This window comes from Natator depressus, chromosome 1 (assembly GCF_965152275.1).
Source record: "Natator depressus isolate rNatDep1 chromosome 1, rNatDep2.hap1, whole genome shotgun sequence".
NCBI classification, from domain to species: Eukaryota; Metazoa; Chordata; order Testudines; family Cheloniidae; genus Natator; species Natator depressus.
In genome coordinates, this window is record NC_134234.1 from 6,019,810 (window position 1) to 6,032,594 (window position 12,785).

At 53.5% G+C, this 12,785-nt stretch overlaps 1 protein-coding gene across 1 annotated transcript; it reads left to right on the plus strand.

Annotated features, from left to right (window-relative positions):
- The first annotated feature begins 252 nt into the window (after positions 1 to 252).
- Positions 253 to 1,191, plus strand: LOC141980427 (olfactory receptor 52P1-like). The gene has a single exon (XM_074941660.1). The coding sequence runs from the start codon at positions 253 to 255 to the stop codon at positions 1,189 to 1,191; it is 939 nt and encodes a 312-aa protein (XP_074797761.1).
- The last annotated feature ends 11,594 nt before the right edge of the window (positions 1,192 to 12,785 follow it).

The following is a 12,785-nucleotide window of genomic DNA, read 5'->3' on the forward strand; positions in this document are numbered from 1 at the left end:
AATTTTCCCACAAACTAGTCTGGAAACCAAGTTTTGAAACAAAAGGTTCCCGCCATATGCTAAAGCTATAGAAAGCAGGGAGTGACATCGTTGGTGGTTCTTCATTCCTCACTCAAGAAGACTCCGAGAATGTTCATAACTATAACTTATTTACCACATTATTTGTTACAAATAATAACCCCCTTGCTGTGCTTTTCTCCCTTTACAGGCACCTTCAACATTTCTGAGTCGTATAGATGTATCAACCGCCACATGGCAGCTTTCAACTTCACCAACTCTGATGCTTCAACTTTCATCCTAACGGGCATCCCTGGACTGGAGGCTGCCCACATCTGGATTTCCATCCCTTTCTTTACATTCTACATTCTCAGCCTGTTGGGAAATTTCACGCTTCTGTCTGTTGTAGGTAAGGAGCAGACTCTGCAGAAGCCGATGTACCTGCTGCTCTGCATACTGGCACTTACAGACATTGCCACACCTACCTTTGTCGTGCCAAAGGCACTGGGCATATTTTGGTTCAATTTGAAAGGCATTACTCTGGCTGGTTGCCTCACCCAGATGTTCTTCCTCCACACGGTTTCTGTTATGCACTCAGCCACCCTCGTGACAATGGCCTTTGATCGCTACGTTGCCATATGTAACCCTCTGAGATATGCCACCATCCTCAGTAATGCACAAATAGCTAAGCTAGGTCTTGCAGGTTTGATAAGAGCTGTTCTCTTCATTCTGCCCCTACCCCTGTTCTTGAATCAGCAGACATTCTGTGCCAACCGCATTATCCTGCACACGCAATGCGAGTACATAGCTGTGGTGAAGATGGTTTGTGGGGACATCACAGTCATCAGGATATACAGCTTGGTGCTAATGTTTGTAATCAATGGGTTTGACCTGACGCTCATTGCCCTGTCCTACAGTCTGATCATCAGGGCCGTCCTCAAAATCTCCTCCCAGAAAGCCCACCAGAAAGCCCTCAACACTTGCACAGCCCACATCTGTGTGATGCTGATATATTATACCCCTACCTTTTTCTCCATTCTTACACACCACTTTGGTCAAGGCATCGCACCCTATGTTCATCTCATCTTAGCTGACCTCTATCTCCTCATCCCTCCCATGCTCAACCCTATCATTTATGGGGTCAAAACCAAAGAGCTTCGTGACAAAGTATTCAAATACACCTGCCGAAGGTGATTACCTGGGGCCACTGACTTGAAACCTGTGTGACAAGAGGAGGAAAGCATATCTCCTCATTAATCAAGGGTGCACTGTCCCAGTTTGGTTGAGCTAAGAATTGTGGAAGTTCACAGTCTGAGAATTTCCTCCCAACCAACGTCTCATCACTCCATCACCAAGCACTGCTCTTTCCACTGCTGAGTTACCTCTCTCTGACCATCACTTGACCTCTTTATCGTCACCCATCAGCCTCCCTCCCCACACACCCTGTTACGTCGCCTTTCCGTGACTCTAAGCTATGTCTACACTACCGCGGTGTCAACCTACTCTCATCGTGCCTACCTACTCTATGCAACTCCAGCTACATGAATAAGGCAGCTGAAGTCGATGTACCTTAGGTCAAGTTACAGCGGGTTCTACATTGTGGCAAGGCAGAGAGGGGGCTGTCGATGGAGAAGATCTCCCATTGACTTATGTTACTCTTCTTCTTGGGGGTCAACTGCAGAGTGATCTGCTGTCGAGTTAGCGGGTCTTCACTAGACATCCTAAATCGACCGCCAGTGAATTGATCTCAGAGCATCGATCCCAGATGTAGTGTAGACCTGCCCTAAGACTACCATAAGACACTGTATCATTTTGATGCAAAGTAGTTTTCCATTAGTCCCTCTGTGGTAATTGTTCTTGTCCATTTTTACAAACAAAAGTTACACTTTCAGATAGCCAAAGAGAAAAAGAAAGAAAAGGCAATGCTGAAGTTCTTTATCATATGGACATTGATTCGCTGAGCAAAATGTACCTGATTTTTCTATGTTGAATCCATCACAAATCCTGGAGGATAATGCTAATGTTTCAGTGGGAAAGTCCAAATACAGGAAAGCTGCTATAGGAATTGAGGGCATTGTAGCAGAGCTTACTGGTGAGAGTTACGAAATGGTGTGTTTTTGACAACTGGACTGCTGTATTTAACTACGACATCACCTTTAAGTAAAAATAATGTACTGCTTTTTGCAGTTGTTTTTGGAGTCAATTTTGGAGTGGAAGAGACTATGAACTTTCCTTGCATCCTAGAGAGGGCTCTTTGTGATATCGCCATGCGCACAGAGCAGGGTTTCTTGTTTCCGTGAACCTTTCCCTTTTTTGGTTTATTATTCTTACACTTGCTGTTTAATGAATTATATTTGGATTGAACTTAATTTAGTGATCAGGGGGTCAAGGAATCATCCAATGTGAAGGGAGTACCCTGGAGTGGGGACACTCTAGCTCCTATCCTAAGTGACCATGATGAAACTTTGGGTTCAGCCTCTCAGGAATCCTGGGCAGAGCCATGTCACCATTATGAGGATTCTGCCACATAGGAGAATGGAAGGGGAGTTCTTGATGTCAGGCAAGCCTGTGGGAAAAGGGTGTGTGAGTTTTGACTCATAGCCTTTCCTCAGTGAATTCCCCTGGGGTAATGCAAAAGCCAGGAAAGTTCCCCACAGTACTTCCCCACTTACATTAGGGAACTAGGACAAACAGATGGGTTGGATTTTAGTGATGGGTAAAGAGATGTGTAACTTCTGAATTCTTCATAGAAATGATACAATCTGAAATGCGTAACTTTGGCGAGCACACTTTCTGCGTAAGGTGAATGTAACATCACTGCACAAGATTGCTTCCCAGAGACTGGTATCATATTGTACCTATTGGGTTCTGGGAAGTGGGCAGGCGGGAGCCCGCCCACTGCATAAGGACCCCACCCCCACCCCGCAGCCTGAGGGAAGGATCTACAGGACCTGGAAACCAAATGATTCCATGGGACAACTAATGAAATAACAGGGACAGGAGTGTGGTCAAAGGGTCAAAAGAAGAGATCCTGACGGGGACACCGATCAGAGAACCCCAGACAGCACCCACTGCTCCTCAAATGCGTTAAGGGAGCCAGTGGACACCGCCCAGAGGAACTCTGCCCGGATATGTGAACGGATAGAGGATTGGAAAGAGGCCCCACAGTCACAAGAGTCTCCATCGGCCAACCTCCTCTCCCTTGTTTTATAGATGGCCATTTTAGACAGGGCCAGGAGGAGGCTGACCAGGAGGTCCCGGTGACTTCGTGGGGCCACAGATAGGGAGTGCATGGAGTAGGAGGTGAGGGGAAAAGTGCAGCCAGAAACGTAACAGGATATTTGTGAGGAGCCGGAATAGGGGCTGCAACCTGGTGCACTCCAAGTAAACGTGTGCCAGAGTCTCCGTCACGCCACAGAAGGGGCAGGTGTCTGGGATAGAGGTAAACGGCTCCAAATATACGCCCATGCTCACGGCCCCATGAAGGAGCCTCCAGCTGATATCCCTGGTGGGCCTCGGGACCAGGGTGGTGTATAGGCTGACCCACCGGGGCTCGTCACTCTCTAGAGGTGGCAGGAGGTACCACCACTTTGTGTCGGGGCGGAAGACGAGGGTGAGGAAGTAAAGGGTGTGGAGGACGAGCTTGTACAGGTGTTTCCTTGGTGCGGTCTGGAAACAAACCGGTTGCAAGTCATAGAGGCGGCTCATGGAGAAGGGGTCGGGGACCGTTTGGGTCCATAGGGCAGGGGCCTGATGAAAAGGTCCAGAGGGCCTGGGGTGGCGGGTGAACAGGGCGTGCCCTCATGCAGGACCTGGTCAAGGTAAACCCGAGCAGTGGGCGGCAAAGCGGTCCTCACCTCCTGAAGTACGTGCCAGGGAGTACAAGACCTGGAGAGCCGTATACGTTGAGCGAGCGTCAGGGGATCCAGCCAGTCTCCCCGGTCATAATCCAGGAGGTCTCCAACTCTGGTGACTTCTGCCAGGACCAACCTCTGGTGCAAAGAGGGGGACTCTGCAACCTGCACACGGAGCTGGGGGTTGTGTAGCAGGGGCTCAGAGAGGAGATCTGCCCCCTCAGTGTCCACCATGGATTTGGTCACAGATAACAGTTTCCAGGTCCAGAGAAGGTCCTGGTAGAAGACCGGCAGCATGGAGAGGTCTCGCGGAAGACCTCTCAGATCGATATAAAGGAGCTGCTCGTTGTATTGGAGCCCTCGGAAGTGGCTCAAGAAGGTGTGAGCCAGTAATCTCCACGCCAGACTACCTGCACCGTAAAGGAGCCTCTGCAGGGCCTGGATGCGGAAGACATGGACCTGAGTGCGTAGGCACTTCAGACTCTGCCTTCCCTCCTCCAGGGGCAGATAGAGGACCTCTGCTGATACCCAGTGCAGTCCTGGCCAAAAGAACTCCAAAATCACCATCTGGAGGTTGGCCAGGAAGCCTGGGGCCTAGTCCAGGGTGTTGAGCCGGTACCAGAGCATGGTCAGGACTAGTTAACTGAGTACCAGCACCCTCCCTCAAAGGGAGAGGCACCTGAGTAGTCCTGTCCATCTCCGGAGCCGCTCCATCACCCTGCCCTGTAAACCATGCCAGTTCTCTGGCGGAGACCAATGTGTGGCAGAAAGGTAAACACCGAGATAGAGCAGTGGAACCGCACTCCACCCAGTGGCCTGAAGCGTGGGTGGGAGTGATCTCGCCTGCCACCCATCCCTGACCACCAGGCCAGAGCTCTTGACCCAGTTGACCCGGGTGGAGGAGGCTGCCGAGTAGATGGCCTGGCAAGCCTCCACCTGCACCAAGTCACCCGGGCCCTGGACCACGAGGAGCACATCATCAGCATATGCCAACAGGACCAGCCGCAGCTCCAGCTCTCGAAGCACCAACCCCATCAACCTCCTGCGGAGGAGACAGAGGAAGGGCTCCATCGCCAGATCGTACAGCTGGCCCGAGAGGGGACACCCCTGCCATACTCCCTGCCCAAATCTGATCAGCTCTGTCAGAGTCCAGTTAAGCCTGACCAGACACTCTGAGGAAGCGTACACCACCTGGAGAAAACCCACAAACTGGGGTCCAAAGCCTAACACTAGCAGAGTGCCCAGGAGATACCCATGGTCTACCCCGTCGAATGCCTTCCCCTGGAAATACCCCTTGGACCCGAGCGGGACAAGTGGTGGTCTGAGAAGGAGGAGGGGCGGATCCAGTTGCCGGGCAGCCAGGGGCGCCGGCGATGACAGGGCCGTTGCCCTGCTGGGGCTCGGGGGTCCCAGGCGCTCCTCCATGCCGGGCCAAGGGGCAGTCCCTCCAGACGTGCCCCATCGCCTGGCAGAGGTAGCACCAGGCCTCCCCCGTGGAATAATGCACCCAGTAATGGGCCCCCTGGTAGGGGACCAGGAAAGACCCCTCAAGCACCTCTCCGCCATGCACCGCCGGTGGCAGTTGAAGCTGCCCCTGCCGGCGGAAGGAGAGGATGTGACGGAGGGCGGGTCTTTGCAGCCCAGTGGCAGAGGGCTGATGACAGAGATCGGTTTCCCCAGGGTAGAGAGGGCGGGCAGCAGGGCAGCACTGCAGCGGAAAGGAGGAACGAAGGTCAGAACTACACGGGCACCCAGGTCCTCCAGTGGCTCCAGGGGGACGAACACGTCTCCTACTGCCAGGCTCTTCTCCACCACCTATGTCCTGCGGCCTCTGAGGCAAGGAAGAAGATGACCTTGACATACATTTTGGAGGCTGCCACAATGGCCGTGGGCCCTACCCCCCTTGCCAACGCCCGCACATAGGTATCCATGTGGGGTGAGGCAGGCACTAGGAGGCAACCGACGCCGTGCTTCCTGGTCAAGGTGGGGAAGGGGCCCCGGCTGCTAGGGATGGTAACAGCGGCAGTGTCTGGGAGAGATGACGTAGTAGTTGGCGGGGGGGCCGCCGCCATCTGGGCATACACTCTGGTGGCTGGAGGAGGGGCGCCTGTGGTGCTAGTGGAGGGAGCAGTGGGGAGGGATGCCACGGATGATGGTGGGGTTGCAGCAGTGTGGGCAGCCTCTGCCATGGAGGGCCTAGACTTTTTAGCGGGGCTCTTTCCTTTCTTTTTGCCCAGACCCTTCCCACCAGCTGGGCAAGCTCCCCCAGAATCGGAGGGGGCGAGAGACATGACAGCAGCGCAGGTCAATCCATTGCCTGCTGCTGCCGGCGCCCCAGCGGGGGCGATAACCGGTGGTTCGGCAGCAGTGGCTGAAGTACAGGCTTGGGGGGGCATGGGGAGGGCAGGTGCGGGGGCAGGGTTTACGCCAAGGATCCCACCCATTGTGTCTCCCACCATGATGAGCTGTGAGGGAGGGGAAGGAGGGGAAAAACCCCAGAGAAAGGGGTGAGAGGGGAGGCAGGTGAACCCCTCCTCCCCACTAGGCTGTGGGTGTAAGCGGGGGAATAGTCCCGCTATTGTGGGGAACTTTCCTGGCTTCTGCACTACCCTGGTGAAGTGGGCTAGCAAAAGGATGTGAGTCCTCACTCCCACTTCCTTTACCCAGTGGCCTCCCTGCCCTTGAGCACTCCCCTTCCACGCTCCTGTCTGGCAGAGTCCTCATAACCCCAAAAAGGCTGGGCCCAGGATTCCTGGGGGGCTCGACACCAACCCTGCTGTGGTCACCTAGGACAGAGGCTAGGGTGTTCCCACTCCAGGGTACTCTCTCTGCACTGAGCACTTCTCTGACCCACTGACCATTACATACAAGTTAAAGCAAATGCAAGTTATTTAATCAACAATTAATTTTAAAAAGATTAAGGGAAAATGGGAAAGGTTAAAGGAAACACATCACCGCGCTCTGTGGCAGGGAACATCACAAACAGTGTCTCTGGAACGTCGGGGCAGTTCACAGTCTGTTCCTTGTGAGTCCCAGGCCTCCTGCTCAGGCCCTGGCTGTGCTGTAGGGATGCTGTGGGTTGGACACTTGCTCTGGTGGTGGCCACACGCTCTCAGGCTCTAAGTGGCAGGACCCTTCTTCCCAGTATCGCCCCTGCCCAGTCGGGGTTACGATCCAAGCCTGGCCCGCAGAGCCTCTTGGCTGAGGTGTCTCCCTGTGCTGGGCCCGCTGCCCAGGGTCCCCCTCGCTCTCCCCAGCTGCTCACCGCACCCAGCTCCGGACGGCTCCAGCCCCAGCTCCACCACTCGGTCTCTGCACTGCTGATGCTGCTCTGCCTCCAGCTCCCTGGGCTGCTTCTCTGGCCCCTCTGGCTTTGGGGCTGCAGCTCTGCTCCCAGGACAGGCTCTGCTCTCTCTGGATCTGGCCCAGCTCTGCTCCCCAGCTCAGCTCGGGCCCCTGCTTTCTCCTTAGGTCGGCCCCACTCCGTCTGACCCAGGCAAATCCAGCTCACAGTGAGGACAGGACCTCCCTGGCTTCCTGACTCCCTGATTAGCCTGCTCGCCCTGTCATTCAGGCTGACCTGGAGCATTGGCCTCTCCCCATTCTTCCTGGGGGCTGTCAGTCTCAGGGTCCTGATTCCCCATCGACCCTTCCCCCTTTTTAGTACTGGGAGCTGGCCACTAAAACACCCCCACTGAATGTTAGTAAGGGGGCAACAGTCCCCTTACACAGGCAGGAGAGGAGGGCACCAAATTGGGGGGGCAGATAGGGGAGCTATCAATGACTTGGGGGGGTCAGTCTCCAACCTAGGATTGATGTCCAGCTCCTCTAGCTGCTCTAGGGGAGGGAAGGTCACAATAACATCAGGGGGGTGCAGTGATCAACCAAAACTGGGGTGGGGGCACCCAAGCACATGGGAGGGGGCATGGGTACACAAAGGGAGGGTCAATCAGGGCAAGGGGGGGCCGCAAAGGAAAGGGAGCAGCCACACTGGGGGTGGGGCAAGGGAACCAAGGGGCCCAAATCGTGGAAACGGGCATGGCAGGCCAGGCAAGCTACTGAGTCCTGGAGGCAGGAGCTTGAGGCAGATGGTATGTGGCTGGTGGGGGCGATGGAGGGGGCAATGGTGATGGTGGGGGTCGAGGGAGGGACACAGATGGGCTGGGGGCACGCTCCATGCCACACTCCCTATGTCCCCACAAACACAGTCAGGTCCCCCACCACAAAAGCACAGCTCGATAATCACTCAGTCCTCAGTGGCCCCCTCCACAGTGGTCCCCAGAGTCTCCGTGCGCTCCCCCAGCAGCCGACGGTCCTCTCAGTCCTCTTCTGGCGCCAGGCGCCAGCAGCTCCCCAGGACAAACACAGCAGCAGCAGCTCCAGCAACCCTGGCAGCCAGGCAGGAAGGACCCCACACAGGTGGCAGGAGTGGGGTCCTGGCTTCTTCCTCCACAGGTGATGGGGGGTGGGAGCAGGCCGGCAGGCCCCCCTCCTCAATCGGCAGCAGTGGCAGCAGCAGCAGTAGTCCTCCAGGGAAGGAGAGAGCTCCAGCCAGCAGCTACAGCCCAGGGTGGCCGGAGAGGAGGAGGGAGAGCCCCAGCTAGCTGGGCAGCCCTAACAGATTGACCTCTCCCTCCGGTAGCGGGGTGGTTCCCCTCTCCGGCCCTGACAGGGCTGAGGCCGTCCCGGGGAGAGGGCTGGGGCTGTGGGGGAAAGCCCAGGCTGATGAAGGTAGCAGCTGCAGCTGTGGCCAGCTCCATCAGGCGCAGATGGCCCCTATAAGAGGCTGTGAGCCAGGAGCCCAATCAGTCTCCCTCTGCCTGTAGAGGGAGAAGGGCCTGGCTGCAAGGTGCCAAGCAGGACACCCAGAGGAGCTGGGAGCTCCAGCTTGGAAAGCCTCAGGCTGCAGGCCAAATAGGTGCAGGGTTACAGAGGGGCAGCCCATGGGTAGGCAGAGGCAGCAGGTCCAAAACCCACTTGCTGGCTAAGTGGGGACTGGCAGTAGCCCAGACTGAGGCGAGGTGGGGTTAGAGGCTGGGGGTTCCCCTGGTTGGGGAGCACCCCAGAGAAAGGGGCACTGGGTCCCGGGAGGAACACAAGGGCCGGTGGTAAGGCAGATCACTGGCCTGCAGAGGGCACTCCGATGGCTGGAGGAGCTAATTCCCAATGACCAGGAGGAGGTGCCACAGTGGTGAATCTGAACCTTTACACATATAAAAGCTTTTTCCTGTGGTATTTTATTATGGGGTTAGAGCAGTAAACCTGACATGATTTATTTGGCCTCTTGAACAAATGATAAGAAATGAAAGCTTGGTCAAGCAATTGACTACACAACTGATCAACAACCAGTATGAATCACTCCTTCCTCTCAACAAGAGAACGGGAGTACTTGTGGCACCTTAGAGACTAACACATTTATTTTGCGGATACAGACTAATACAGCTGCTACTCTGAATCCTTCCTCTCACATTCAGTATTTAGACACAATGGAGGCACCCACAAAAATAATTCTCCTGAGCAAAAATGCCAATGAATTTTATGAGCCTCCATCATTAACGTAATTAATGGAAAAATCTTAGTTTTATTCTTCTCATTGTGCTCCGAAGAAAGATTCTGGAAATGTTAAATGCTGATTCAAAGCTGCTACAATCTAAAGACAAACACCGATACAAAACAGACAAAACACAGAGCTATCCAAAGCAGCAGGATTACTTCTCAAACCACCGAACTTGTAGCTTCATTTCAAATTCACTTAAAAGAAGCCAAACGTTCTGAAAGTAAAGTATCAGGAAAATGGGGAAGAGAAATCAAGTCTGAAGAGAAGTGCTTGAGACAGGCAAAAAGGCAAGGGAGCAGCTCATTTTGCGGAAGACCAGGGAGCAGCGCAGACCTGCTACAGGCAGCAGCAGGGGAGAGGATCTGAGGGAAGGCAGAATCTCCCCCTGAACAACTGCCCAAAGATCCTTCCATGAGGGAAGGGAGAGCCTGCTGCAGGGACAGCCTGAGAGGGAAGCACTAATCTCTCATATGAATGCTGGACTTGACTGATCCCCTTTATTTGCTCTTCGGACTATCCCAGCAGGGGAGAGCCCTGGGACTGAGCTGGCCCTCAGAGATTGGGCCACACCACAGGAAGAGGCAGTTGCTGCCGAAGAAGAAAGGAGTAAGACCTTGTTGCATGCCACCACCAGAAGGTGCCTTGGGGTGAGCAGACACCCTTCCTGCTGCTTTACCCCAGATGGAGACCTTGGGACATTCACAGGGAGGCAACCTAGTGACAGAGGATGTGGAAAAAGCTAATGTACTCAATGCTTTTTTTGCCTCTGTCTTCACGAACAAGGTCAGCTCCCAGACTACTGCACTGGGCAGCACAGCATGGGGAGGAGGTGACCAGCCCTCTGTGAAGAAAGAATTGGTTTGGGACTATTTAGAAAAGCTGGACGAGCACAAGTCCATGGGGTTGGATGCGCTGCATCCGAGAGTGCTAAAGGAGTTGGCAGATGTGATTGCAGAGCCATTGGCCATTATCTTTGAAAACTCATGGCGAACTGGGGAAGTCCCAGATGACTGGAAAAAGGCTAATGTAGTGCCCATCTTTAAAAAAAGGGAAGAAGGAGGATCTGGGGAACTAGAGGCCAGTGAGCCTCACCTCAGTCCCTGCAAAAATCTTGGAGCAGGTCCTCAAGGAATCAATTCTGAAGCACTTAGAGGATTGGAAAGTGATCAGGAACAGTCAGCATGGATTCACCAAGGGCAAGTCATGCCTGACTAATCTAATTGCCTTCTATGATGAGATAACTGGCTCTGTGGATGAGGGGAAAGTGGTGGATGTGTTGTTCCTTGACTTTAGCAAAGCTTTTGACACGGTCTCCCACAGTATTCTTGTGAGCAAGTTAAAGATGTATGGGCTGGATGAATGGACCATAAGGTGGATAGAAAGCTGGCTAGATTGTCGGGCTCAATGGGTAGTGATCAATGGCTCCATGTCTAGTTGGCAGCCGGTATCAAGTGGAGTGCCCCAAGGGTCGGTCCTGGGGCCGGTTTTGTTCAATATCTTCATAAATGATCTGGAGGATGGCGTGGATTGCACCCTCAGCAAGTTTGCAGATGACACTAAACTGGGAGGAGAGGTAGATACGCTGGAGGGTAGGGATAGGATACAGAGGGACCTAAACAAATTAGAGGATTGGTCCAAAAGAAATCTGATGAGGTTCAACAAGGACAAGTGCAGAGTCCTGCACTTAGGACTGAAGAATCCCATGCAGCGCTACAGACTAGGAACCGAATGGCTAGTTCTACAGAAAAGGACCTAGGGGTTACAGTGGATGAGAAGCTGGATATGAGTCAACAGTGTGCCTTTGTTGCCAAGAAGGCCAATGGCATTTTGGGATGTATACGTAGGGGCATTGCCAGTGTTACAAATTATACCCAATTGGTCACGCACACAAACTGCTGCGAATTATACTTCACAGGTCACGCACAGGAACTGCTACGAATTATACCCGATAGGTCACGTACAGTTCAAGTCTAGGCTGAGGCACACGAACAAAGTCCACAACTGCAGAGTTCCCAAAAATACTAAGTTTATTACGCTCGAGCATGGTGCCCCCCTGCTAATCAGGAGGGGACCCCAAATGCAGGTTATACAGAAATTATATACCTTTTAGCAAAGCATGTTGCCCTCGTGCATCGGAAACCTTAGCCAATAGACAAACCCTTCCCTTATCTACCACCTATCCCTGCTATGTGCATCCCCCGTGCTAAACCATTACTTCAACTACACAACATGGTCCTAAATCAATGCACCAGTAGCCTTTCTTATCAGGATGGGAGGCTCAATCAAGGCCAGGAGGCAGGGAGTCAGGAACAGACAAAGAACAGAAACCGGGAGTCGAGACAGGCTGGAAACAAGGGGGTGGGGGGGTTTCACAGGAATGCAGTATCTAAGGAACACTCCTCCTGGTGCATGATGTGTTTGCTTTTAGACAATGGTGGGCCCCAAACCAAAATGAAGTCACATGTGCACATATGCTAACTTTTCCTTAACACCAGCAGATCGAGGGACGTGATCGTTCCCCTCTATTTGACATTGGTGAGGCCTCATCTGGAGTACTGTCTCCAGTTTTGGGCCCCACACTACAAGAGGGAGGTGGAAAAATTGGAAAGAGTCTAGCGGAGGGCAACAAAAATGATTAGGGGACTGGAACACATGACTTATGAGGAGAGGATGAGGGAACTGGGATTGTTTACTCTTCTGAAGAGAAGAATGAGGGGGGATTTGATAGCTGCTTTCAACTCCCTGAAAGGGGGTTCCAGAGAGGATGGCTCTAGACTGTTCTCAGTGATAGCTGATGACAGAACAAGGAGTAATGGTCTCAAGTTGCAGTGGGGGAGGTTTAGGTTGGATATTAGGAAACACTTTTTCACTAGGAGGGTGGTGAAACACTGGAATGGGTTCCCTAGGGAGGTGGTGGAATCTTCTTCCTTAGATATTTCTAAGGTCAGGCTTGAGAAAGCCCTGGCTGGAATGATTTAGTTGTTGATTGGTCCTGCTTTGAGCAGGGGGTTGGACTAGATGACCTCCTGAGGTCCCTTCCAACCCTGATATTCTATGATTCTATGAGGTGGTAAGAAGTGGCCCAGGTATGCAGCAGATATAACAGGCTAGGGGAGGTTAAACCTCCCTTGGCTGTGCAGCCCCCAACCCGCCGCCTCTGAGAGAGGAGACACCTAGGACGTGGTCTGCGCTCCACCCCTATTCCCGCTCCCACTTTTTCCCCGTAGCCTCACCCACACTCCACCTCCTCTTTTCCCTGCTCTGCCCCTCTGCCGAGGCCCCCTTTGCTTATCGCTGAATCGTTCCTCTCCTCCCCCGAGAGTCCCCGGCAGCCCACCATTGACCAAGCCTCTCCCCTTCTCCACCGCCCCGTGGGG

Bases quoted from the DNA above. Each gene is read 5' to 3' on its own strand.
- LOC141980427 (XM_074941660.1), top strand. From the start codon at position 253: ATGGCAGCTTTCAACTTCACCAACTCTGATGCTTCAACTTTCATCCTA.